General features: G+C 40.7%; 1 protein-coding gene across 1 annotated transcript in view; it reads right to left on the bottom strand.

The window, feature by feature from the left end:
• Positions 1-1,081: 1,081 nt before the first annotated feature.
• The window catches only part of ZNHIT6 (zinc finger HIT-type containing 6), a 34,550-nt gene continuing 9,377 nt past the window's right edge, over positions 1,082-26,254 (bottom strand). Inside the window, exons 6-10 of the mRNA XM_083847226.1 lie at positions 23,691-23,759; positions 22,821-22,901; positions 22,248-22,328; positions 7,529-7,653; positions 1,082-2,884 (exon numbers count right to left, since the gene is read on the bottom strand). Coding sequence (XP_083703352.1) covers positions 2,799-2,884; positions 7,529-7,653; positions 22,248-22,328; positions 22,821-22,901; positions 23,691-23,759 — 442 coding nt within the window. The 3' untranslated portion in view covers positions 1,082-2,798. The remainder of the gene's footprint in view (positions 2,885-7,528; positions 7,654-22,247; positions 22,329-22,820; positions 22,902-23,690; positions 23,760-26,254) is intronic.

Here is a 26,254-nt window from a genome sequence, read left to right as displayed (position 1 = left end):
CAGAGGAATTAAGAACTTCTCCTAACTGCCTGTGAAAGTACTAACAGCCAAAGAGTGCATCAGCTGTGACTAGGTCCGTAACCTCAGCACTGTTAACAATGATGCCTCTTGCAGGACCTGCACTAGCCAGCTGTCATCAGTAAGACCGTGCTGTTAGCCCAAGACCATCACTTTAATTCATTTTTACATACAAAATATTCAACAAGTTTTGCCAAGCTAAATATTTGAATTCCACCTTGGCTCGCATTCGATGAATTGCCACTGCTCAAACCAGTGTGCCCGTTACCACCACTGAATAAAACCCACTAGACAGCAACCTGGGAATGAATGGCAAACACACCTACTAACAAGGCCTTTTACTCTCAATTTGTCTGAAATCTGGACTATGCTCACAGCTTTGTTTGGTAAATCTCCTTTCTGGTAACCACTACAGGAATAACCTTTCAAAATTTTTAGAACCCTCTTTAAGGTAGGAACAGATTTACATCCGAAGGGTAGATTTAACAGCATCTTCATTTAAAAACAAATTAGGGCTGTGTTTTGACTCCCAAGAGAGCTTAAATTAGATTTCTACAAGAAAACACAATGCAGGGAAACACTCAGTCAATTAATGAAAGCCTCCAAGAGCGCAGGAAAGTAATGCAAATCCCATTGATTACAAATGCGTGTTCCTCAGCCGAAGCCGAACCACACACACATGCAGAGCAGCGTTAATATCTGCGGCACTCTCATTTCCACTGCACGCTCTGACTCGGGGCAGAACTACCACGCTTTTACTCCAGATGAAACACTTCTTGGCAAATGAACTGTGGCAGTTTTGCTGTTCTGCTCTTCTATAGGTGTTAATATGAATGGGTTCAAGGCTGGTTTAAAGTAATTTGCGACTACCAAGTGAGCATGCAGTAATCACTGATTAGGAAAAGCTTATTCACTGTCACTGAACTGAAAAAATATGAAAGCAACACCTATAGCTAGGAACCGCGCTCCTTTAAAGAGGGTTAAGAAAACAAACATTGAAACAAGAGGTGGGCAGAGGACCAACAATGATTAAAAAAGAAAATAGAGCACAGGTGGCTACTGACAGGCAAGAGCAAAGAATTCCCTGTTTTATTACAGATTGTAAAACAGATGAAGGAGAAGGCACACAGAATCACCGTGAGGAGAAGCAGCATGCGACTACCAAGGTCTGATGCTCTTTCCAAACTTCATTAGCTGGATGTTGCAGCAAACAATTTATTAATGACAATTTGTTTGCAAAAGTGTGAAAAAATAACTTCTACAACCTTGAACATCTCAGAAATCCTCTCCAAGCAGTATGGCTGGCCAGGAGCGGACAAGCTGGCGCCCTGAAGTCTGGATCGAGCGCCTGAAAGCCTGAGCCCTTCACTGCTGTCACAGCCTCGTGTGACCTCAACAGGCAACTTCACTGCTTTGTGTTATCTTTCTGTCTATTATGTCAGCCCTGGCAGGAAGAACACTTGTGACCAACAAACCATCTTCACGGGAGTTTGTGGTCAAAACATCAAGCTCTGCACTCGAGTGGCTGACCAGCGCGCATCCCGTGCCGCCGGCCTTGGTCACAAAGGTGATAATCTCCAGCAGCAGACAGAGCAGGGCAACAAGGAGCTGGCAGAGCTGTTTATTGAGCTGGGTAACCACGTGCTTAGGATTTTACAAACGCTGACTTGCAGCTAGACCTTAGGTGAACCACAACCCCCGCCGCAAACTAATCCCAGATGCCTGGGCTGACTCCCGAGACTTGCGCTGCAAGGGCGCCGAGGGGCTCACCCACCCACCTGCCTCCTCCAGCCGGCCCTGCGGGCACGAGGGGCTTGAACCAGACACCGCGACAAGTGCTCGGGGATCGTGGAATCCTCTATCGGCGGTTAGTGACAGATTGCTGTCGTCAGTAGATGATACAGTACAGGATTCTTCTGTTTTGTCTTTATTTGCTTTTAGGTAGTTAAGTTCAGTTGATATTCCAGTAAACATTTTCAGTACCTGGCTTCAGTAGGTAAAGCAACAACACAGGATTACGAGATGCACAACATCAGCACTGTTTAGAAGATCAGTACGTTAGCATTAGTGACACTCCATGTATCTACTTCTATTCATTTTTTAAACCGATGCTAATTTAGAAGATCAGGGTAGAAGATTAAACATGCCACGCACAAAACATGGCTCAACTTGGTCCTTGCTTGATATATTAAGCAAGATACAACCAAACAAGAAAAAGATACTGCGCTAGACATCCAAAATGCCACCAAAAATTAAAGTCAGAAAACTTAAAGAAAATTAAAACCAAAAGTAAAGATCACGTGCAGCAGCTCAACATGACAAAGAAATACCCTAAAAGAAAACTGATCTAATGAAACACCAGATTTTTTTCAGTAAGTTGAAGCACGATGGCTCATATCCATTGATAAATGCAAATATGTGATATTTATGCTCAGACAAATCAGACATTGAGATGTTAGGATAAAAGGAAAAATATATTGTTGAAATGAACTTGGAAACTTTGAATCTGGGTTACTCTGTTCAGTAAAGATAATGGATAAAAGGGTGCTGTGCAATAACGTCAGATTTTTCTTGAACCATTAATTCCCCATCTCTTTATTTACATACCTAAACATGCATTACTAAATCCAAAGTTAGGGAGGCAGCTTGGAAATGCTGCCTTTAGTGAAGCAAGCCAAACCGAACCTCGGAGAAATCTGTTGTGTAAAAAAGATTTAATTAAATTAAAAAAAAAATATATATATAAAAGGCTCATCCCACCCTCTTCTCACAAAGAACTGTCATGAGCTCTCCCGAATTTCCCCTTCTTCCTCAGATGAAAGTGACGAACTTTCACTGTCCGAATCCTCTGCAGATTCGCTGGCATCTGAGGGTGAAGGACACAAACAAACAAAACAACAAGCAGTTAGTCTCAGCAATGTCGTTTCCCCCTTTTCCAGCGTGCTCAAACAGAAGTAGTGTTTTGAATCTTCTTTTCCTTTTCATCACAGTTTCCTTGAGGACAGTTATTTCCTAGCAAGTAACAAGTCTCATAACGTAGGATACAGCCCTGCGTAGTACTTTGTTGTCGAAGGACAAAGCAAGACAATGTTTAGGATTTCTTTTAGCTTTTAAATCTTGGTCTCTTGGTCAGGTAGGTAAGCAGAATATTTATTCCACACAAAGCTCTTCATCTTCATCCAAATTGTTCTCTTGGTTTGTTTTAAATGCTGTTTTCTGGGTTGCTACATACATGTATTACAACTGCAGTGAATTACAGGTCATTAGCAGTGTGCTGTTAGCATTTCAGTTAAGACAGGGAGCTATTGAGAAATTCTGAACGGAAAATTAAGATGCGGCACATGTGCTCCTTCCACATATTCCCGCATCCCAAAGATGGTGTCAAGCTGCATGAATCCATGAGCTAAGGCTGGGGAGGCTAAAGCTTCACAGTAACATGTGCTTTAGGACAGGCTGCTGCATTCTGTTGCGATCACATCATGAAGCTACTCATTTCCCAAACTGGTCTTCAGCCATACATCCTGAGACTCCCTCCTTAACAAGCACCGACCCCTGTCACCTCGTGGTGAGGTCACCAAATGCCGCTGGTCGGTGGCACTCGAGCTGCACAAAAATAAACTACAGCGAAGCAGGCACATGATTCACACACCGCTCTCATTGGTATTTTCAGTGTTTGATCCGACCATGAATTTAAAGAAGATTTTGAGCATTTAGTGTCAGATGCTTCATTAAAGAAACACTACCAGAAGGGAGCTGATGAAGCATAGCTACTGTCTTGTCAAGCTCAGTTCTACATCTGGTAGTACACAGGACACAGTGTGCACCTGTACTGTTTCAATGGAATTTGTTCAAGAAAATAGAAGGATTTCACCCAGAAACACCAGAGGTCACATTTTGTCTATATTAAATCTAGTGTATAATCAATTAACATTTATACGCCAGATATGTACCGAGTAATGCACAAAGTAAGGATTGTTTTTGCCTCTAAGTCCTGTGAAAACTTCTATAATCCCCTACTATCTTCAGCCATGACTGACCCTGCCTGCTGAAATCAGAGCACCTGTATTTTTTGCTGTAAGCAAGTCAAGCATCAAAACATCCCGTAAAAGAATGCGGCCATCTCCTGGCTCGCCATGAAGATCAGCAGACAAATGTTAGCTCTAGTTTAAAGTTTTGTTTTACAGGTATTAGAGATTGTCTTCACTCAAAAAGAACATATTTTTATGGTCATAATGGCGCTGCCTATAAATTAAGATTGTCCAGTCCCTCTCACCATAAAGCTGTCCACAGTTTACTGATAACGTAAAAATTAAACTCCTGGTCTAAATTGTTCAGTGCTGGTTACCTTCCTTCATTAGAACCTTTTTGGAAGTTTCAGCCAAAATACTTCAGCCATTTCTGAGAATGAGGACAGGACAAACAGGCTTTGTCCTCACTAACTTCTAGCAGCCTCTCTCAGCAGGTGTCCAGCTCTAGCTCTTCCCCGGTCTTTCAGGGTAATAACTTGTGTTGTGGCGTACTCGCTGAAGAAGCTGGACTGCAAGGAACATGCCAAATGCTGCAGCAGTAAGGTGACTTCTGGGGAGACAAGTGGGCTAATGCTCCTCTCTCCTTACAGTGTACTTCTCCCTGGCCATGCTGGAGGTGAACCCACGACTCCCACTCTTAGCAGTTACCTGTGAACGTAACTGGTAAAGCAAGCTAAGTAGTGTTTGTTTCTCCTTTCTTCTGTAAGGCTCTTTACAGTACACAAACGAAGAGTTTGATGATTGTGACACACTTCTACAAAAGCGATTTTTTGTCTTCACGTGGAGTAACAGCACCAAAAGGCCCTCCTATTTTTAAGTTCTGAGCATGCTTTTCCTGAAACAATCTGGAGGACTGGAATTCAACACCAGAAAATAATATGCTTGTTTACAAAGCCCAGTCTATGCTAAATGCCTAAATACGCAGTCAAGAGAGAGCAATGAAAATGTTCAATGCTTGGCCTCCATACATAAGGTCCTAAGAAACACAAAAGTAAAGTGGGAAAGCTTACAAATACACACTCAACATCTTTAATGTTCCTACGATACAGACTTTATAAAAGTATACAATTTGCAATGTTTTGCAGGTCACGATTCATTCTTTTCCTATTCATTTAGAAGTACCTATTACTACTTGACTAAAAGTACCAGAAATATAATTGGTTTCGTGAAGTCAGCTTTCAGATGTCCAATTTTTGTTGGCCTGTTAGTAAAGTAATATCCTTCACAATTCAAACCCTAAAGCTTTAGAGCGAAAAAAGACAAAAAATGTAATAAAAGGAAAGAAAAAAAAAAGATTGGGAAGACTGAAAAGGCTTTTTTTTTCTTCTTTTCAGTATATAAACCTATTGAAATAGTTGGCTTTTTATTTACTTTCCAAAATTATCTTACAGCAAGTATTAAGTAAGGGAGGAAAGGACTGTGCTACTTCAACACGAACGACGTACTTCACACTTGTGAAAGCACAAGAATGTAAATGAATGCTCCTACTCTTACGCAAGTAATATGAACTGGCACTGAAGAGTATTTTGGACATGAGGAGCTATGGCCAAATCAAAACTTACATGTCTCCCAATGAAGAGACATTAATCCCTACATTATACAAGTATCCCGACTTTGCATTTTAATGTATTGGGAATATTTAGACAAGCACAGTATGAAGAATTTGCAGCTATTATATATGTAACTATAACATGTTTTATTTCAGTTACTGTGTCTTCAGTTTGCTTCCAGACAATTTGTTGGAGACAGCTGCATAAGACTCTTTAAAAGATCACCTGATTATAAACTGGCTTCACCCCTCTTACCTCCCACCTCCCTTTAAGTGCGAAGAAATGCTGTATAGCATTTCTCTTTCCTTCCCTCTGTTATATCCTGTTATTTTTGCCATTAGCTATAAAATTTTGCTGTCACAAACAAGACACCTCAACCAGGAGTTATGCACCTGATTTTTATGGAATCTCTAGAAACAGTTACCAAAGATTAAGAAAATCAATGGTTCCCCAAAGCTGCAATAGCTGCCAGTGTTCCCCGAATACCAGCCTCAGGGATGACGGCTAACTGAATGATGCCTGCAGCAGAGGAAGGTCACTGTCTTGAGGACACACGCTTGCACTGCCCTGCGCCAGCTATCGGCACTTCCAGCTGCTATCAGCTCCCTTCCCCTCGCCCCTCCGCCCTGCGGTCCTGCAGAGCCTGCCTGTCGCTGCAGCAGCCTGACCTCGAAATACGGTTGTTCAGACAACTTATTTGAAACTACACCCTTCGAAGGACAGCCTCCCTACCAGCTCAGGAGGCGGTAATGACGACCACGCTATTGAGATGGAGTTTGAGTCAACCAGTTGTAATTCCCTCCTGACATCTAAATCATAGGGGCAGGGCTGACAACTGAAAGGCAAGGGACCCTGACCAAGAAACGATGGACAAACTAAAGGTATCTCATGTTTTTGTCCTGCAGCACATCTGCACGTACTCCCAGGGTGAACATCAGGAGATCCAGTTGCTCAGACAAGACTTGGATCTTATCCCCTGGCGTGGTGTCCCCCTCTCCTGCAATATACAGATAGCACAAGAAATGTCTGCATACGGTTCCTTGACAGCAGATTGCTCCAGTGGATCACTTAGTGAAATCTAGCCAGAACATCAGAGACCCAGGGAGGTGTGCTATCACTAGTATGATATTCTTAGTCTCATATTTACTCAGTTTAATTATATACATACAGAGCCATGATTCAGTTGCTGCAAGGAAATAGCCACAGCAAACTTATTTCAAAGCTTTTCCTCGGAAATCTGTAAAAATAACAGAGGGGCCCATCACTGAAAAGTATGTTCTTTGACAACTAAAGTTACTAGCTGAGGACTAAGGGACAAGGAACTGGCTCCCTCTATCAGCAGCTGCAGAAAGCAAAGTTTTTATATGGAAAAGCACAAATACAGAAAGTGAAGCCTTTGTATTATTGAGAAAGATGGTACTTTCCAAAAAGACAACAGTGCTTTTAACCCACCCAAAAAGCTACTTCGCCATTACAATTTCTAATAACCATCATATAATTCATAATTATTTGACCAATTTTAGGAGTTATGCTGGGAAATCATGGACAAAGCTTCCCTTTTCTGTAGCAGGCTTACTTACAATTAATCTTCCTCTGACAGCTTGATTTTTTAGAAACAAACAACTCTGTCCAACTGCTATGTACAAAATTTAGCACGAGTCTGAAGGATTGTTTTACCTTAGTGGCTAAAACCATACAAAAACAGATGAAGCACCAGTAAACAATGTTAGGACAAATACGTACAGTAACACTGAAGTGAGACATCAACCATAAGATTTAAGACAGCATTCACAACAGTTTGATATCAATCTTCTAGAGTCTGAGGGAAATATACTGTGCATTCCTGGCACCAATAATGGGTGTATCCTTGATTATTGTTTATTCAACTAAAATATCTAAGTATAGAATTACAGGAAATAAATATATGCTTACCTTGGCCAAGAACCACCATGTCATTCTTCAATTTTTTTAAGACAACAAATAACGTTGGGTACTCAATTATTACTTTGTTTTTCAAATTTTCTAGGAGGCTTCTACTGGCATCCAGTTCATTGTACCTTAAAAATAACAGGAAAGTTTATTTTGGGTTTTAATACTACCAAGGACATAATGTACACTTTCTAAAAAAAGCTTTCTTGCAGTTCACAGGATTTTCTGATGATATCATGTTTAGAAGAACTCTCTTATGATTCAAATTACATATCTGGCCTTATTATCCAACTACATCTTTTTAAACCCTCCTAACATCTAAGCTTAAGAACAAGAGGAGAATGGAATTAAAGTTTCATTACAGGCCAAAATGTTTTCAGAGCTGTTAATGAATATGTTCACCAAAATCAGAAATGGACATATGGATATATTTACCAAAATCAGATTCTAAACTGAAAATAAGACAATGTCCTACTTGTTTTTTCCAATCACTCTTAGTATATGCATAGTAAATGTATACATTTGTTATTTTTAACGCTTATGGCCTCTAATATTACAGATTTAATTTACATGCCTAGTAGTGCACCTTATCATGTTTTCTTATGAATTGTCACTTAAGTATTGGAACGATGACATACAAAGCATGCCTGACCAACTATAAAAGCAAAGGCACCTTGGAAGTGCTTAGAGCTCCTTTTTTGTAGGGCTCGGATACCCAGAACAGACAACCATAAGCAATCATTTCTAGAAGGTGGTACAAGATCCCTGTTTACGGCCAAGAGAAGCCCTGCTTACAGCACCATCTCCAGGAACCCCTGTACAGCGAAGGTTGCATGTGTGTGTGCTACGAGGCACGCGGCTCGACGCACAGCCCCTTCCCACAGAAGGGCTCCCCTCCCCTTCACCCCGCAGGCTGAGGCCGGTTACGCAGCCATATAACGTCATACAAGTAAAAGGTAAACTGAGCATCTTCTCCTAATCTACAATGATATCCTAAAACTGTAATGTCCTCTCCCATCAGAAACCTGCACATGGGATTTTGGGGAACGGAAGGGTGTTTCAAAGCCCTCTACGAGAGAAACCCTGCTGCTTTCACTTGATACAACCACAGCATGCACCACATGCTCTGATAGTATTACACTGCAATCTGAGTTATGCAATTCTTTCTGTAATCAGGATTATAAAATCACCACTAAGCTACTGTATCAGCTAAAGCCAAAGGAAGTTCAAAACCAAAATACACTGTGGGCAATAAGGGGAGTATTTCGCACAGCTGCTCCGCCTTCTCTGAGCATTTACATATTATGCACTTGGACTTTCTTTTGCCAAAAAAACCCCACCACAAAACAACCCCGGAGGGGTGAAGGAAATGTACGCTTTATGATTTTCAGCAATGTACGATTAGGAACAGTACATCAGAGGAGTCAGCAGACAAGAAGAATATTGAAGGCAAAGCAGGATTTGAGTTCTTGGGATTTAAGGGAAACTTAGTTTGAGCAAAAACTATTTCTCTCTCATATTCGACTTCAATCATCATGAAAATATTTGGTTTCAAGTTTCTCTTAACCCAAAGTAATTATGACCTGTTCTTTCTGAAACCCTTTAGAAGGGATAACAGTATATTACATTTCTCATTGAATGAATGCATTCATAACTCGGGGATTAACACACATGAACAGAAACATATTTACTGCTTTATTTACAGTACTCTAAATGCAAAGCATGGCGATACCTTTCCTTTGGCAAGGACCTCAACACATTCTTTTCTGGTTAAGCAAACGTTTACCACCAAGAGGCTAAACTAATTCACATGCCACAATACACTTTCCATTATCTCATGTTTTAGACAAAACATCTCTAGCGTCCAGCTTGGCATAAGATAAAACATTTGTACTTAAAACTATTTTATGATAGTAAATTACTGGAGTGTTAGATCATTACAGTCAGAGCTTTATCTTTTTTTCTGTGTTTAGTAAATGGTACCGTTTGACAATGACAGAGAAAAAACCCCAAAGTTTAGTTCATAATCTGGTCTGTAAACTTCAGGGAGAATATAACAAAGCAGCTTAAAGCCTCTCTTTTTCTAACTTTAGTGCTGTTAGTGCCTATTCTACCCAAAAGACCTCAGTCTACCACACTCCTTACTCAATATACAAGCACAAGTTGAGGTTTTCTGCTAATCCACCTGTCAATCTTTTCCTCGACTGTGTATGTTTAAAGATCTGAAAAGAAAACTAATACTTGTCATTCAATTTCAGTCAAATACAGGATGGCTCACAGAGCAAGGCTGACTTCAGGTTCTCTCTAAAGGACTTTGTCATGAGAAAAACCTTCCCACTTGTACCCCAGAAGCAGAACACAGCTGTACACCAGTGGGGAGAGCAGCACAGGCCTCTGGCCAAAAGACAACCGCCCTGTACAGCATTTCTAGAAACCCAAATTCACCCCCGTCTCAGATTTTACTTATGAAAAGGGTAGACCTATTTGAAGAAAAACCAAAAAGCATGAATCCTAAAAAATGGAATGGCTTCTTACAAGTCTTGTGACTGCTCAGCACCACGAGGAGCTGCAGGGAAGCGGTGTCACCACGGCTGGGGATGGTGTGGTGAGAGCTCGGAGCAGAGACCCCTTTACCATCATGTTACCTACTTCTCCTGTATCACTAGCATCGCCTAGCCTGCTCGGCAAGAACCTACAGCTGGCTGCACCTTTTTTCACGCCCTTCCTTCAGCGTGCTGTTCAAGTTCAAACCTTGATGTGATGCATCACAACCCCGAACTGCACATTTGGAAAGACACAAATAAGACACGGAGGTTTTCTTTTTTAAGTTGTCGTTAAGCATCCTGCTGCAGAGAAGCTGTCCTGTTCTGGTACTGAACACACGTTGCTGTCCCTCCTTGCCTCATTCAGCTTCCCAGTTCCTACACTCGGCAGGACTTCTCATTGCGCTTTTCCCTCTGAATCTTCCTTCCTCTATGGTATTTACTTCTATTTACTGCCCCTTCCATACATTCCCTCAGTCTCCTCATCCTACACCCGCCGCCTAATACATTTTCCAGATTGTTATCTTGCCCCAGGCAGGGCTTTACGCCCATGTCATGAAGCAAGAAATGGGCCTGGATTTCTTCTTAATAAGAAGATTCCATTTATAAGGACCACAAAGAGACACTCTTGGCACACAACAGCTTTTGGTTTTAGCCGGGATGAAATAACAATAACTGCTTTTTAAAGGACAAAAATTAAACAGAATTTGCCTGCCAGCAGGCAGTTTAAAAGCCTACAAAAATTGAGACAATTGAGAAAATTTAACAAGATTCAGCAATCCCACATCAGTTCCCATATAATCTTTTACATTTACCCTATGAATTGCTTTGTTACCTTTCACAAATGCTGAAATTCACATGGCTCTGCACTTCTGATAGCATCTGTGAGTATCTGCAAAGGCCAGTTTCACTATCTATAGTTATTCTGCTACCTTCCAGGAATTCAAAAATTCGGCCTCCTAATCTGTCTCCCCCCGCAGGAATGCTCCATTAGGTCACTGCATCACAACAACCTCCCTCAGATGGAGCCTACGGCTGTCATCGCAGTGGTGTAACTTGTCTCCACAAATTCAGACAGCAGGAAATTCCCTGCTGATCAGGTTTTCCTGAATGTCATCGACAGGAACTTTGATTTTAATAATAAAGAAAAATCTGCAATCTGGAATTAAAGATAAGTTGTAACCATGTTACTTCTCTCATTTAGTCTTCTAGCTACTGGAAGAAAAGAGCAAAAAAGTTTTCCCAATCTAAAACTGCAAATATTAGTAAGATGCATGCTTGTGTAATGATGTTCATAGTTTTCCTGTGAGAGACATAAATTAAAGCTTTTACTCATATTTTAAACAAAGACATTTTTTCTTCCTAGAACTCAGTGGAAACATCTAGGTATCCAGTTGGCATAATTCAGATACAATAAATCATGGTATCTATTTCGGGCCTAATCTTAAAATCCACACTCAAACTTCTGCTAAGTTATGGGCAGGAGGATTTCTCCCCCACATCCCCCAAGTAAGGCAGGCAGCATTTTCCAGCTATCTGCGTTTCCCCAGAAGAGAGCAAAGACTGGGTACAGCATTTAAAGGCTCTCCCAAGCACTCCTTGTGAAGAGCTGCAGCATAGCAAAGATAATAACTAACAGATGGACTTTCATTCCTAAGTGGTGAATAACCTCGTCGTGTGGTTATGATTTGGTGAACATGGAAGTAGTGAAATGCACTCTTGAATAGATATGAAAGGAGGCTTATATGGCAGAAAGTAAACACAATGTACCAAAACAACGCAGACTTTTAATATTTAACTTTCTCACCAGAATTTTGACATTCTAAAAATCTGGAACACAGTGAATTTTGTTAGTCCTTATGCGTGAAAAAGAATTACAGAAATACAATAAACAAAAAGTCAGAGTCCTTAAAAAAAAGAAAACAATAAAGGAAATTACTTGCCGTAATGCTTCCTTTGTAACATAATTAATAACAGCAGCTGAAAAACATGGAAGTCTCTGCTTTGCTTGACCACTCTTAAGGAAAGAGAGAGGAGGGTCCGACCACGTTTAAGTTAATATTCTAATACAAAAATTACAATACAGTTTACACAACTATTTTAAAACTTCCTAGGCTCCTCCTTCCACTTTTGCTTTATGGTTTCTCTCCCAGTGCAGGACATCCACAGCCTGCCTTGACAAACACTCACTAACCTCTCCTCCCTACTGTCAAAACCTGCATAGCTTAACCTACACCCATCCAGAACAGATGCCTGACCAATCTCTTTTTGAATCAGATGGCCATTTTCAGCAACAAGTTCCATCACTGTACAGTCATTTTTCCTTTTTTTTTTTTTTTTTTTCCAGAAAAGAAAAAGGAAAATTAGGACAAGCAACCTCTTCTTTTCAGCATTTGGCTCACCAGTCCCATTGGGATACAACTAACAATGCAGAGGAAGACACGCCAGCGCACCGGGAAGGCATCTCAGACTTCATCACCACCTCCTCACTATACCTACACGCTTCGAACGCATAAAGCCACTTCAGAGTAACGAGGAAACCACGACACTGTTCCTTTTCCTTGCCGTATCTCTACCACAGACCATCTTCACACAAAGACCCTATTAAGACAAGCTATAACAGGGACACTAACCGTCACGTAAATTATCAGGCACAATAGTAGCTGTCCAGAAAGATTCATTGGTTTGTTCACTTTCACCCTAGCAAATACACAAAGCAGTTTGGGGAAAGAAGAGATAAGCAACGTAAGAGTACAAGTATGTCACTGCAGAAGCACAAAGGCTGTCCTTGTCTAAACCTCTTGAGAACGAGGCAATTGCATGAAGGGGGGAAAAAAAAAAAAACAGCAAAAGTTCTTTAATGACAACCACGGAAAAAAAATATCAATTGATGGCAAACAACATAACACAGATAAGGCATCTGTTGCAACAACTGAGTAGACAGAGCATTAGGCGAGATGTGGTAAGAGGACTCAGGATGCAAAACAACAATCTAAAGATTAACTCAAGTACAAACCATTCTGAATCTTTTAGTTATTGGAGAAAGTACAACAAAACAAACAGGAGGAAAATATGAAGCTAACTAATGTCATTTTCTTGGATTCAGAAGAATTTGGTTCAAAGCATACAGAAACAGTGATACTGAATTTCAAGAAAGCAAATATTTTCCCCATCTCCTAAGACATAATGAGAAGAAATAATAAAATCCAGCAAGTAAAGATACTATGGCTCAAGTGCATGACAGCCAACAGTCCTTTATACATACAGAAATTTGCCATGGAGCTTCACAAACTGCTCAAGAGCTTAAGGTTTACGTTGTAAAATCTACGTTGTACAGTGCAGATATACTGTGAAAGGGTACTCTGCGATCGTATGCTGCTGCTACGTGCCTGAGATAAAGAAGCTAACCAGCCTAATAAGTTAATGATAGCCAGAAGGCCTAAAGGGAAAATGAAATTGCACAAGGGAAAAGTTATTAGAAAGAGAGTGGGTTTAATACTGAAGACGAATTCCTGAAGTTTCAAAACCTGCAAAGATATTAGTGGCATCTCTAGTGCAACCAAAAGCTGTGGGTGGTTCCCCAGAAGTCCAGGGAAGTCAAGTTCTGTAACTTTGCCATTAACAAAATACTGGCATGTTCATGGAGGAAAAGTAAATGTCACAGGTCTGCTTTACAGTCCTTCTGTTACAGTGCCCCATGAAACATTACTGCAAGGAGTCATAGAGGTGTGTGTGTGGGGGGGTTACAAAGGAGTAACAAAGGACATGAAAAACTCTGATATACCGAGTTCAGAAAACTAATAGGTCAAATCTCATTGACAACTTAATGCAAGTCAGCAGTGCACTGACCAAATTAACAGAAATACGAAGCTGATGAGAAATTACCCTTTGTACGCTGGAAATAATTTTCTTATTACACTTGAGCTAGTCTAGTGAACCACTACTTCAGAAACCAGAATTGATACTTCTGTAATTTAGGATCCCTTGATAGCAAATTCCAAGTTTTCCAATTTAGCTCCCATGAAGATAGCCTGAACACTTCTAACCCTCTGCACTAAGTTTTGGAAACGTATCCACAAATTTACAGTTCTTTGCATGGAAACCACAGCTCAATAAGCCTTCCATTAAGGGGTTACTAACGCTTTACAATGAAAAGGAAAAGCTATGAAATAAAGAAAACAAATTATTTTCTTGGCAAACAAGCAGGAAGGTCAATTCCCTCTTTGGCGGGGTCGAAACAATCAGTCCTTGCTCATTTCCGTCAGGAAAGCGAAAAAACAGAGGGATTCCCCTTTGGCAGCATCACAAGGAAATAACAGGATCTCGCCTTTCCCACTGGAGCACGAAGAGGTTCCCCTTTCCTCTGCCTCTGTGAAAACACCGATGGCTGAGTTGCCATTTTTCACAGCGCTGCAGCTTCCAAGTTCAGTCTATCGCTTTGACTGCTCTCAAACACAAATGAGTTTGTATCTTTGCTTCTAGAAGCGTTTTACTCCGGCCTCCCCGTGCTGCCTGGTCCCCATACCTGAGAAACTCGGCTAGCTTCAAGTCAGAGCCTCACCGTGCCTCTTCCTTCCAAGGCACAGCTGAACGTACTCTGAGGCATGGCCTCTCTCCCTTTCTGGAAGACACTGAAGAGCAATCGAGGTAGATACAGCTGAATTAAACCCTCAGTACGTCTCACAGCACGACACTTAAGCTAGGCTGGATCAGGACAAATGGTTTGAATGTTTCCTCCAATCTACAACCCACCTTCAGCAAGTCCCTCCCCTAGCCGAGGGGCGGCAGTTTATTCAACAGGCTTTTTTCCAGTCTGCAGTTGTCTCTCGGGCTTCATTGCCTGTCTTCTTGCCTTTAGGTATGCCCTCGGTGTGCATGGTACACAGTGCACGGACTTCAGTGAAGGCTTTTTCCACACCATATGTACATTACACGTTACAGCCGTATGTGCAAGTTCCTCTCTTCCCCCCAGAAGAGATGGTTCTGGAAACCCATTCCTAGACGAACACTTACTCAGAGAGAGGAGAGGAGAGAAAATCGGCTTGTGCACATGCTGGGCACATCACTCCCATGCTAATAAGCCCAGTTATGATGCAGAAAAGAGGCTACGGTATACACTTTTCCCCTTCTTTCACAATTTGGGGCCTGCCTACTTGCTTTGAAAGCGTGAAGGCTCTGAAGGTCTTTAAGCCTGCCTGTGGTACCTGCAGATCACCACCAGATGACTAGACAAGGCAAACCACTCGGGTGAAGCCAACACTAACACTTTTATTGTTATCTCATCCTCCACCTCTTTACTTACTCACACATTTTTCCTCTGTAAGTGGTCTGGATCTAACTTGCCGCAACACAGACTGCAGAATTTTGGAGCGGAGAGAGCAATTTCAAATAAATCTTTGTGCAATAGATGTCTCAGCCTGAGACTCTCTAGCTGGGACGCTCCAGAAATCCTAATGCAATACCATTAATTATAAAACAGTTCATCCAAAAGAATTCAGCATGGGTTACAAAACGCTGGATTGCTACTTTAAAAAACAGGCGCATACTGGTTCATAAAGGAATTCTTTTCAGGAAAAGAAAAAATGAATGATTGCTCAAGATAGTAAGATGGACAAATTCTGTTTTCTTTGGAATCATCCCAAAAATCTTCTCAAAGGTCAAGTAATTATAGTCAGACATCATAAACGTTTAGCTGTGCATGCTACAGATTCACATCATACGTACTTTTTATAGTCAGCAATGACTAGTTTTCTGCTTTCCTTTTATGTTGTGTAAGATGATTTCGATTAAGAACGTAAGTAGAAAGGAAGGAAAACTGACTACTTTTTACAGTAAAAGTTGTACATCCTGGAATCTGTTGCTCTCCATTGCTTTTGTCAGCAGGGAGACGGATGTTCAGAGAAAGAGGGAGCAAGTGAAAAATGACACTGAAATGGCTGCAGTAACAAACCTGGGAAGATGAAAGTGACCTATAAGAAAACATAGCAAACTATTCAGGAAGAAAAGCAAAAGTTTTAATAAAAAACAAAACCCAGCACTCTGGGAAAAGACAGCAGCAAGTAATACACAGGAGCACTGTGTTTAAGAGACAGACTACAGAACAAATTTGATTTCCCCTTGAACAGGACGAAGTAGCCAGAGCCTGACTAGAGTTGTGCAGTGAAGAATAACTATTGTAAGCTAACTCCCTGCCTTTGTAAAGCAGGCAGAGCTGCTTTTGTGCCAGCTGCTGTGAGCTCGAGAAGAGTAATGAATTCTACTGTCAATCTTCTGCTGGCATAGGCTAAAGCCAGCCTGGGGTCTGTTCCAACTCATGCCAAGGCCAGCAGTTCAGCCAGGGATTTGTATCCGTAATTCCTGTCTCATGTATACCAAGCACTACATAAATGTGAAGAGAAATTGCTTCCTAAGTAAGACTAGGGAATATTAAATAAACCACCCCACACTTTTCAACACTTGCAGAAAATGCAGGGAAAGAAGAATGCCTGAGAAGGGCCCATTCCAGCCTTTTGTTTTGCTAGATGAATGAAGTAGTACTTTTGAAATGAGTTCTTAATATGATGATAAAAATTGATCTGAGCACCGCACTGGTAGCACTGATTTTTTTAAGCAACCAAATCACCTATGAAAAGCAGAAAACAAAAACTATAAGCTGTACTGGTTTCACATGAAGTTATTCACAAATGATAATGCAGAAGGAGTTGCCCTAGGAAGACAGTATGAAAAATTAACACGATCCAAGGAAGACACTGACACTTGATATTTGAGGCTCTGATGTGTTTAAAGATAGCAGTATTTGATACTCTTACAACCACTGACAAAATATCAGGTATAATAGACTTTTAAAAAAAAAATAAACAAAAACAAGAAAATAATCAAATCTATGTAAGTTTTGCATTTAAAAAGATTCGATTCCATTGCATTTATATTACTCTTGGAATTCCAAGGCAATTTTCTAAAAGTCTGTTGGCACACATGCACTGAAGCAAAAAGAACTGACTTCATCTTCCTAAATCTATTACTGTGACTACTGCGACCTACTAATGTGATCTAACCCGCAGATGCTGAAAAACAATGGACTACAAAAGAAAATTCTCTTTGAGCACAGAACTCAGTCATCCAAGGAAATAACTCTCATTTCTGCCAGCTGATCTTGAGACAGGGAAGTGCTCCAACATTACTAACATCATCCAGGCTTCTGGGAAGCAACTGCGCTGGATCAGTTGAAGCAAAATAAGCGTTCACCACCATAAAGCAATGACATTTAGTAGAGGAGAACCTCTGATACTTGTTTAGCAAATTTTCTTCCCAGTGGTCCACAAGAATTAAGCGGCAAACATGCCAGTATTCTCATGTGCACCGGCCAATGTCACCACACAAAGCAAGAAGCCCCCTGATGCTGGAACCGGTACAAAAATGCTTTGGATATTTTTGGCTTTCTGAGTCATTGAATCATGAGCTGCACCAGTACCACTGATACAAACACCAATGCTACAACCGATCCTATACACCAACACCCCTGCGTGGTGTGGCTGGTTTACAACAGGAAAGCTAGAGTTCCTTGGAGGACACGGTCCCCCGAAAGTAGTGGGCTTTGCAAGGCTTTAGAAGGCCAAGCAGCCTCAATTTTCCACACATCTAAATGTTCTGGCAGTGCCTCCAAAGTGTTCTACAATGACTTATGCTGAAACAATGTTTACATGTCATTCGGAATACACTAATGGTCAAAGAAGAAAAATGACCTATAAAGGACCTAACAACGATGTTTAAGAAACCATTATTTTTAATTCCATTAAACTAAACAAGCGCGTCTAAAGACAGACAACTATCTCAACTAGCTTCATGCAAGATGTTATGAACCCAGTAAAGGAGATCTTTATTTAATTGTCTCAGAGAGAGAAAAACATCTACTGTAAGCCTAGTCTGTTGCAGTTCCTTCTCATGTAGAAATAAGTTCATCTTCTATGGTAAGCAAGCGTAAGTAATGATCCCATTAAAATCTACAGTCACAAAACCCCTCAAAACTTTGGCCACTAACTTAGCTGTAACAAATATCAAGGATCTGCTGGATTTCGGATTTTTGTTTTTGCTTTTTTTAGTTACACAAAGCCTAATAAGGCAATTCTCAGGAAGAGAAGAAAAAGAAGGTGTATTTCCCAAACCAGACTGTATAATTTGGCAGTTGCATTTTTTCTTTCCTTAGTGGAAAAAGCAATGCTCTTACCATATGAAGTCACTTTGAAGGCATCCCAAATAAAGGACTGAAGACAGTCAGGACATTAATTTATCCTGAAGAAAGAAAAGACTATTTTATAAAAGAATGTAGACTGTAAAAATCATCCAAGAGGCAGCAGCTAAACCTTTCTTGGAATATTTTCAGCCAAGGACAGAATGGACACCAACTAAATATTGCATAACAGGTGATAGAGGCGAGCACCACAAAACGGAAAACTATTATAACAACCCATTCAAATGCAGATTTTTTCCAAACCAAAGCTTTAAAGAAAGAAGAGTTGTGTAACACTCATGTTTTTAAACCCTCCTTCACAAGATTCCTTATAAAGTAACTGCAGTTACACGACAAGACTATCGAGTGGTGTAACGGGTGCAGTGCCATAGAGCATTAGGTGACAGATGCGGACAAGAGGACATGAGGGGAGATCACGCTTTAGGTTACTCCGAACAACTGTGGGGTGCTACCAGCTCAAACCGAAAGCAATTTTAGAAACTGGTTGTAGAGGAGAGCTAGAGATCAGGATGAGGAACAACAACAACAGAAACCCGCAAGAGCTTATCACGGATGGGAAAGTTCGCTCAGAACTGTCACCAGGGATTACAAAAAGCACCTAGCAGGGAGAAAGCCAGCACCACGCTGCTTGGCAGCTCTCCGCGAGAGCCACACAACAGGGCATTTCTGAAGTTCTGCAGCACTCCTGTGAAGAAGCATAAATCTGCACTGCATGGATAATTTATACTTCTGGATAAAGAAAAAAAAAGCCCCCCCCTTCCCCTCTATTTAAAGCATTCTGCAAAGGACTTTCAAAACTGAAAGGATTGTTTGCTGTGAAATACAGAAAACAGACAAAACTAAACCACAAACTCCTGTTTCATAAACATTTGCAGGAAATACTAAAATCCTTCTGTAACATACTTAAAACTAGCAGACTAACATTTATAACCCATAATAATCCTACTTAGATGTTCTCTGAAACACCACTGCACTGACTCAATAATACATAATCCCAGCTATGAAAAGTATTTTTCTTAAATGGTTCTGCTAAGCCTAAAACCAACATCCACTCAAACAAATACATTTTACAGCCTTCCTACTAACCTACTACTTGTGGAGAAATAATTCTCTGGTGGACCAGAGGAAGTGCTGGATAACAGAGTATTTATGTAGACTTGCATGATTCGTAGACTACACCAACCGCATTCCTCCAGGCTGCTGGCCCCAGAGGGACGAAGAGGAATGAAGAGGGTTCTGCCCTACAGGAGCCCACAGCCTAAAACCAGGCAGGGGAGGCGGCGCAGGATGAGTGAGCTCACAGCGGCAGTGATGACTTCACAAACCAGCAGCTCCCCACCGCTAAGACACAAGCTGGTCTGCATCAATAGCAAGTACCGAGTACTCCCACTGCAGCCCCAGGTACTGAGTTTTTTACTGTGAGACAACGCACACCCTAATTAATTTAACGGCGGGGAGCCAAAAGGAGATAAAATCAAAATAAATTCTCTCTTAACTATACTGCAGCTACAGTAAAAGCTTAAATTCCCTCCAAGAGCCTTTGTCACAACAACTCTGCTAGCACAACTACACCGAGAGCCTGCTGGCAGAGCCCCAGCTCATGTTGACAGAAGATGCTCTTCTGCTGAGCTGGCAGTCCCATCGTGTCAAACCAGCTTTGTCCTTTCCTTTCTGAAGCAGGATTTTCTTTCAGTGTGCTGCTTCCGTGACCTGCCCCCGCTGCCACAGCAGGGCCTGCTCTACCAACAAGGAGCTGCGTTTCTCATCCAAAAGACTTCTTGTTAACTTCCTACAGTTCTTCTTAAAAATTTACGATTCACTGATTAAATACTAATTACTATAACTTTGGTATTGGAAAATAAAGACGATTCTGGAAGTGTAGGGTGAAACTCCAGTTTCAGGCTATTTATATTTATTTTGCAGATAGCACAACTTCTGAGATTCTTCTAAAAACCTTCATGAAAAATGATTTTCTCTCAAGCACATGGGCTAAGGAAGCATTATACCCATTTCAGAAGATGAAAATGGTTAAGTAACAAAAGGAAGCAATGAGCAAAAGAAATTGTCCACTTGATATTAAATTGGTTTCCTTCTCAAGCTTTCTACACTACTATCCTACTTCAAATGACGGAAAGGTGAATTTAACCTGCTATTGCAAAAGCAAATTTTTCTTCCAAGCACCTGTCTGAAAGTTTAAGTAGCAGTTTAAGCAGTCATTAACACTTCTGTAACTGAAAAAGCCGCCAAAAGCTTAGAACTAAAATAACAGTGAAAAAAATCTGTGTATAAATGACCATATTTTAAAAATACAAATGAATATTCAGTACCATCACTTGAATACTGCCTTTCCAACCATGCACGGCAGAATGACGTACAGCAGTAACTAGCTGAATGCATTCTCAGTTTTTCCTACGTTAATCTGCGAAGGGGACAGAAGTTGTTCATGCTGTGGAAACCTGTCCCGAATACCACTACTGACAGCTGAGCCCAAGTCTGCCATAAAGTATTGTAAAATGGGAAATTGTTCTGATGCCGTTTCCTAGCACTAAGTTCTAGAATGGCTTTTTTACTTGGGTACAACACCATACACAACTTGCATGGCTAAAGTGCCTGAACTGAATTCACGGAGCACTGGGAAATACAGCAGAGAGAGAAACCTGAGAAAGCTTCACCTGCCTGCATCCTTCCACACGGAACTTTTCAGGTCAGCTCACAATACCAGCATTTTTAATTCCCCCCTAAATGTAGAGAATTAGGCCATTCTTGAAGTAAACGGAAGTCAGTCCACACATTTCACTCAAAACCAACAGGTTTGTAGCTGAGAACTCTGATGGCAAATTTTACAACCTTATTTCAAGTAGTGATTGCAAAGAGGGGAAAAAAAATCAAAACCATGAGGAGTTTATATTTGTGGCTTGAATGATGAAGTATGTTACCCACTTCTGAATAATACTTACTGGGAAAGAGAAACATAGCACAAACATGTTCAGTTACAACTGGCATTCTTCTACTATACCTTTTTTCTTCCCCTTAGAAATAACATACCATGCTTCAGGGAAATATATTATTTCCATTTGTTACATTTGAAGAAAAGAATGTACTTTAAGAACCCTAACTAGGAATCACTGGTCAACCACAATAAGCTATGATATTAAAGCTGGTACATATCCTTTTCAGTAACAATGACAACAGGGTGGAGTCTTCAAAATGGTATTTATACCATCAAAAATTATTTATTTAAAGTTTAATTTTGAAGTCCAAGATTATTATTGTCTGTTCTGGAAACAAAGAAAACAATTTTTCACAAGTCACAACTCTGGAAACTTAAAAGCCGACACCCAGCAATATCTTAACATGAAGAGTAATGAGCTAGTAACGTTGAGAAAAATATGCTACTTCCAATTCAGCGACTGGGTGCTGAGAAGTAATTTCTGCTGCAATGGTGGTTTAAAGAAGACAGCTCCCCAGCTGACTCCCTTGAGGTTCACATATCCACAGAGGATCTTATAGAAGAGAACGGACACTACGCTTTAGCTGCTCAATGCATTAATTTAGCATTTAACACAACTTCAGCGCAAACACTCAAACATTTGCATGGACTGCTGCTGAAGCAGTTCAGGCAGATGCACACTCACCAGTCCACCAATGCAGCCGTGAGTGCCACGGCTTCTTAAACTGTCCAAGTATGACTTGGCTGAATTTACCAATCGTGCAGAATCGTCTAATTGTGCAGAAATTTCAATGTTGATATATTAAAAGACAAAGAAATAATGTTTTTTTGCGGAATCACTTAAAATGGCTGGTGATTACTCACTGAAGCTTAATCCATGAGATATGTGATAGGTCCCTGTGATACTAAAGACTAAGAAATGTATTTATATATTTTTTCTATCCTTAATTAAGAAGCACACAAACTAAAGAACCATCTTACCTGATAGAGTTTTGCTTCCTGTTTTCTATTTTCATTAAAATTTGTACATCTGACTGAGGAGACATTGTATAGATTTTTAATCTGAAAAAAAAGAATAAGCAACAGATGAAGAGACAATGATGTACTTCAGACTCTTATCATCCATAAGAGATGGATATCTTTTGTATGTCAACAAGCAAAAGCATTTATTTCTTCATAAAAAACAAGTATTTGCCATATGTTGAGTATCTTCTAAAAATTAGGGCTATAATTACTAGTGTGTTTTTCTAATTCCTCCAAAGAAAAGGTTCACTGCAGATAATTATGGTCATATTTTTTAGAACTACAGTTGCTTTATTTGATTTGTATGCTATGAGTCAACGTCTTAATCTTCTACTGATTTAAACTTTGTGGCTATATTCCAGGGTTACTTAATTGTGAAAGTTGGGATGGTTTTTGCCACAGGAATTAAGGATGTCCTGCTGACAGGGACCTCAACCTTACATATTGAAAGTGCAGCTACTTTAAGCAATCTATTCAGGATGACTCCTTTCTTTTATTAGTGAATTAGACAGAAAGTTATTCAGTACGCACCTTTGACAAACTACAGGATCTGACTCCACTGGATCAATGTAGGGCTTAAGGATATCGGTGAGCGTTTTATCCTCTGGCACCCTTTCACAAAAGATAAAAATCAAATACATAAGACATGCTTCATCGTGTACACAAAAATCTATTATCTGAGTCATTTAAAGGAAACTGTGTATTTGCGTGCTACAGTGGTACAACTGAGCACTTTATAGGAGGATTATAAATGTGTATCAATACAGCACAGGTAATTGACAGCTCTATCTCAGTTTCAACACTGGGACTTCACTGGCATCCACAAGGAGTAAACAGATGAGTATCTCTAGTTTCAAACCCTGCGGCATAACATGCTGTTCGTACAGCCCAGAAGTAGATGCGGGCGTACTTCTCATACCCCTTCAGGCTAGGAAAAAAAGAGAAAGAAGGATTTGTCAATAAAAGCTTAGTTTGGGGATTTTGGAAAATGCGCTTATGGGCTTTCCTACAAAGGAAACAATGCAACCATTTCATTGTATGTGAAGGTCAGCTCCAGCGCGCAAGCGGAGAGGAAAGTGAAATCCTGCTGAATCCCTAGTCCACGAGAACAGAATAGATTAGCTGTACAGCATGTCACCACCATGAATATACATGCTGTTCTCTTTACATCAAGGAAGGACTAGCAATGAAATATTTCACCTGATTTGAAAAGCCCACTAGCTTTCAAGGACTAAAATACTACACAGCGTTAATTTAAATGCCCCTGTAATTAAGGCAGAAAATAATATTAAAGTTTACCTTGTATAATATAAATATTTAAGAACTGATCAAAATATTTTCCAGTTTAATTCCAGCAGAAGAATTTAAACTTTATACAAATCTGTTTATCAAGCTCAGTACCTTTTTAAAGTGTATTCAGCATGACAGTGAGGAAATACAAGCTTCAAATGCCAGTAGAACTTTTGCTCCCTGAAAAGAAAGAAATGCATGCTGTTAATGCCTTACTAGTGTTAGCTGGTAACTGCCATTTTTTTTCCTATGATAAAGCCTGGTAGCCTATGACACAAGTGCAGAATACAATATATAGTAAAGATTTTGAATGGCATTTTCAAAGAGTAAAGCAGCACACAGAGGAGCTGAGAGGGGCACTCAGAAAGAGACAATGATCCCAGCTCCTGCTGAATTTCAAGTCCTTTTGGGGTGAAAACATCTTCCTTGCAAATACAGGCACGGTACCACCAATCAACTGATCAGCAACATTTCACGTTTTAAAAGGGAACATCCTCCAGCTGACTTTCTATGTGCACAGCTGCCCTTTCATTTGAGAAAAGGAAAATGCTTTTTGGCATATCACCCAGGCCAGACTGCCAACCCAGCACAACAACAACAGCCACAGGTCCGAGCTGAGGCCAGGCTCCCCACAAAATAAAGGACCCGTCTCTCTGACCAGAAAAGGTGCTGGGGCAGGAAGGGAAGCTGCGTTTTGGCATAACAGGGTTAACAAAAGTTGGAAAGAATAAACGCTTTACAGAAATATCAGGAAACTCTTGGTAGACACAGAAATTGATGCCACAATCCCTTCTCCACTTTGTGGGCTGTAAAACCATCTTCCCTTTAAAGCCAGCGCAAGTAGTACCTGAGAACAGAAACTCCTGGAGCATGGTTCCAGCGCAGTATCGTGTCAAGAAAGGCAGTACTGCCTACAGGACACCCCTCTATGACTAGAAAATCTCTGGCTTTGTCTCTCATTTGCAGAGAATCTGCAGAAGTCAATAATGACTTAAGACCAGCCATTCTTCCTTTCATTGTTTCAAATTCTCCCACTCTGTATGGTGCATGTAACAATCTTCTTCTAAATGAAATCTCATAAAAAAAAAAAAAGAGCAGTCTAAAAGGTAGGTGCAAGGCCCTTTGCTCTGGTTCCGAATTTTACACTCGTGACAAACAGTACAGATTTGGGAGAGGAAGGAGGGACGGACTAGTGCCATTTAGAAAGCAGACGCCAGACATCTAAGTGAAGCACAGGAACTTTGAGCGGTGGTGGTGGTACTTTTTTTTTTTTTTTTTTTATAAACTACTTAAGAGCTATGAATCATTATATCCAAGATAATCAGCATCGGTTATGCGAAGGTTCTGGTACCACAATTAAAAACAAACACATTGTTGCTCCAACTTGCTCTCTCATTTGCTTATCGGGCAGATGGAACATTATCCAGCGGGGTCTAGTCAGCTGCGGAGACAGGGTATGTGTATCCAGCAGCAAAACAGTCAACAAGTTAGTTGCTAAGCTCAATTAACTATCTTATCAATTTTTAAATGCAGGCTCTTTATGAAGCGCGCTTACCAAATATTCACTGCCTTATCTAGTTATTTCTGGGTTAAAGCTAAGCTTTACAGCTGAACTATGCTTCCTGCAGTGTAAGTACAGTGGTCTTCGCTTTTACCAAACAAGAAAGGGATGGGGGGGGGCAGCAAGCAAGAAGCACCCTTCCAAGGAGTTACTGATCAAATACAATGAACTAAGGAAGGCTAAGGTCCACAAAGTAACATGCAACAAGCTCACTGACATCTTGCCTCGTGGATTTTATGCTATTTTGCATATTGCTATGATGCCGACTTAAACTACTGAACTGAAAAAGTTTTGAAGTAACTCAAAATCAGTCAGTTTAATGGAATTTTTAAAGTCTTCTGCAAGGTGAGTGAAACAAAGTTTTTAATTCTTTATCCTCACAACTGAAGGAAGCATCAACACCAGCATGTGCACAGAGCAAGCTGCAGTGGTATCTGGCATTTAACGTGGCACAGTATTAATGCAAAGCACCTTCCCAAGCAGGCTTCGGTAAAGGTTTGCAATCTTTAAACAGAAATAGGCTCACTATCATTAGCTGCAGTGACCACTAATGATGGGTAGGTATGCTTATTAAAACACATACTTACAGGACCGTTCGTTATATACTGTCCACTAACTCGGGGCTTTCTAGCAATTTTTCATTTAATTCACCACTGACTTGTTCAAACAGGCCATGCTCATGTATTCTAAGTGACCAAGCCTTGTAGTGACGTGAACTTTCTTTCTGCCAAACCTTTAATCAAGACGGCCAGAGCAGTGGGAGCACTGCAGACCTGCCTCTCCCAGCTGGGCCCAGCACGGTGTGACGCAGGTCACAGAAGCCCGGACGTGGCCTGTAGGGCTGGCTCTAACACAGGCACTTGAAACAGAAATGTTCCAGAACTACTTCCAGCTATCTGCTACCTGTTGCTAGGAATACTCTTTGTGTCTGCAGAAACTGTAGTCACACAGCACATCCTGATTTCACATGCAAGACCAGTTCCCTGTGGGCTCACTGAGGCAGACTCAGTCCGTCGCTGCAGCTGTATAATCAGCTTAAGAGGGCTCTTTTCAGACTTTCACCCAGCCTCCCTCCCCCTTCCAGGCACAACCTAGTCCACGGATTAGTGCACAG

The sequence above is a fragment of the Anser anser genome (assembly GCF_964211835.1).
Source record: "Anser anser genome assembly, chromosome: 8".
Lineage (NCBI taxonomy): Eukaryota > Metazoa > Chordata > Aves > Anseriformes > Anatidae > Anser > Anser anser.
Note: the sequence above shows the minus strand (reverse complement) of the source record. Positions and strands in the feature narration are given on the sequence as shown.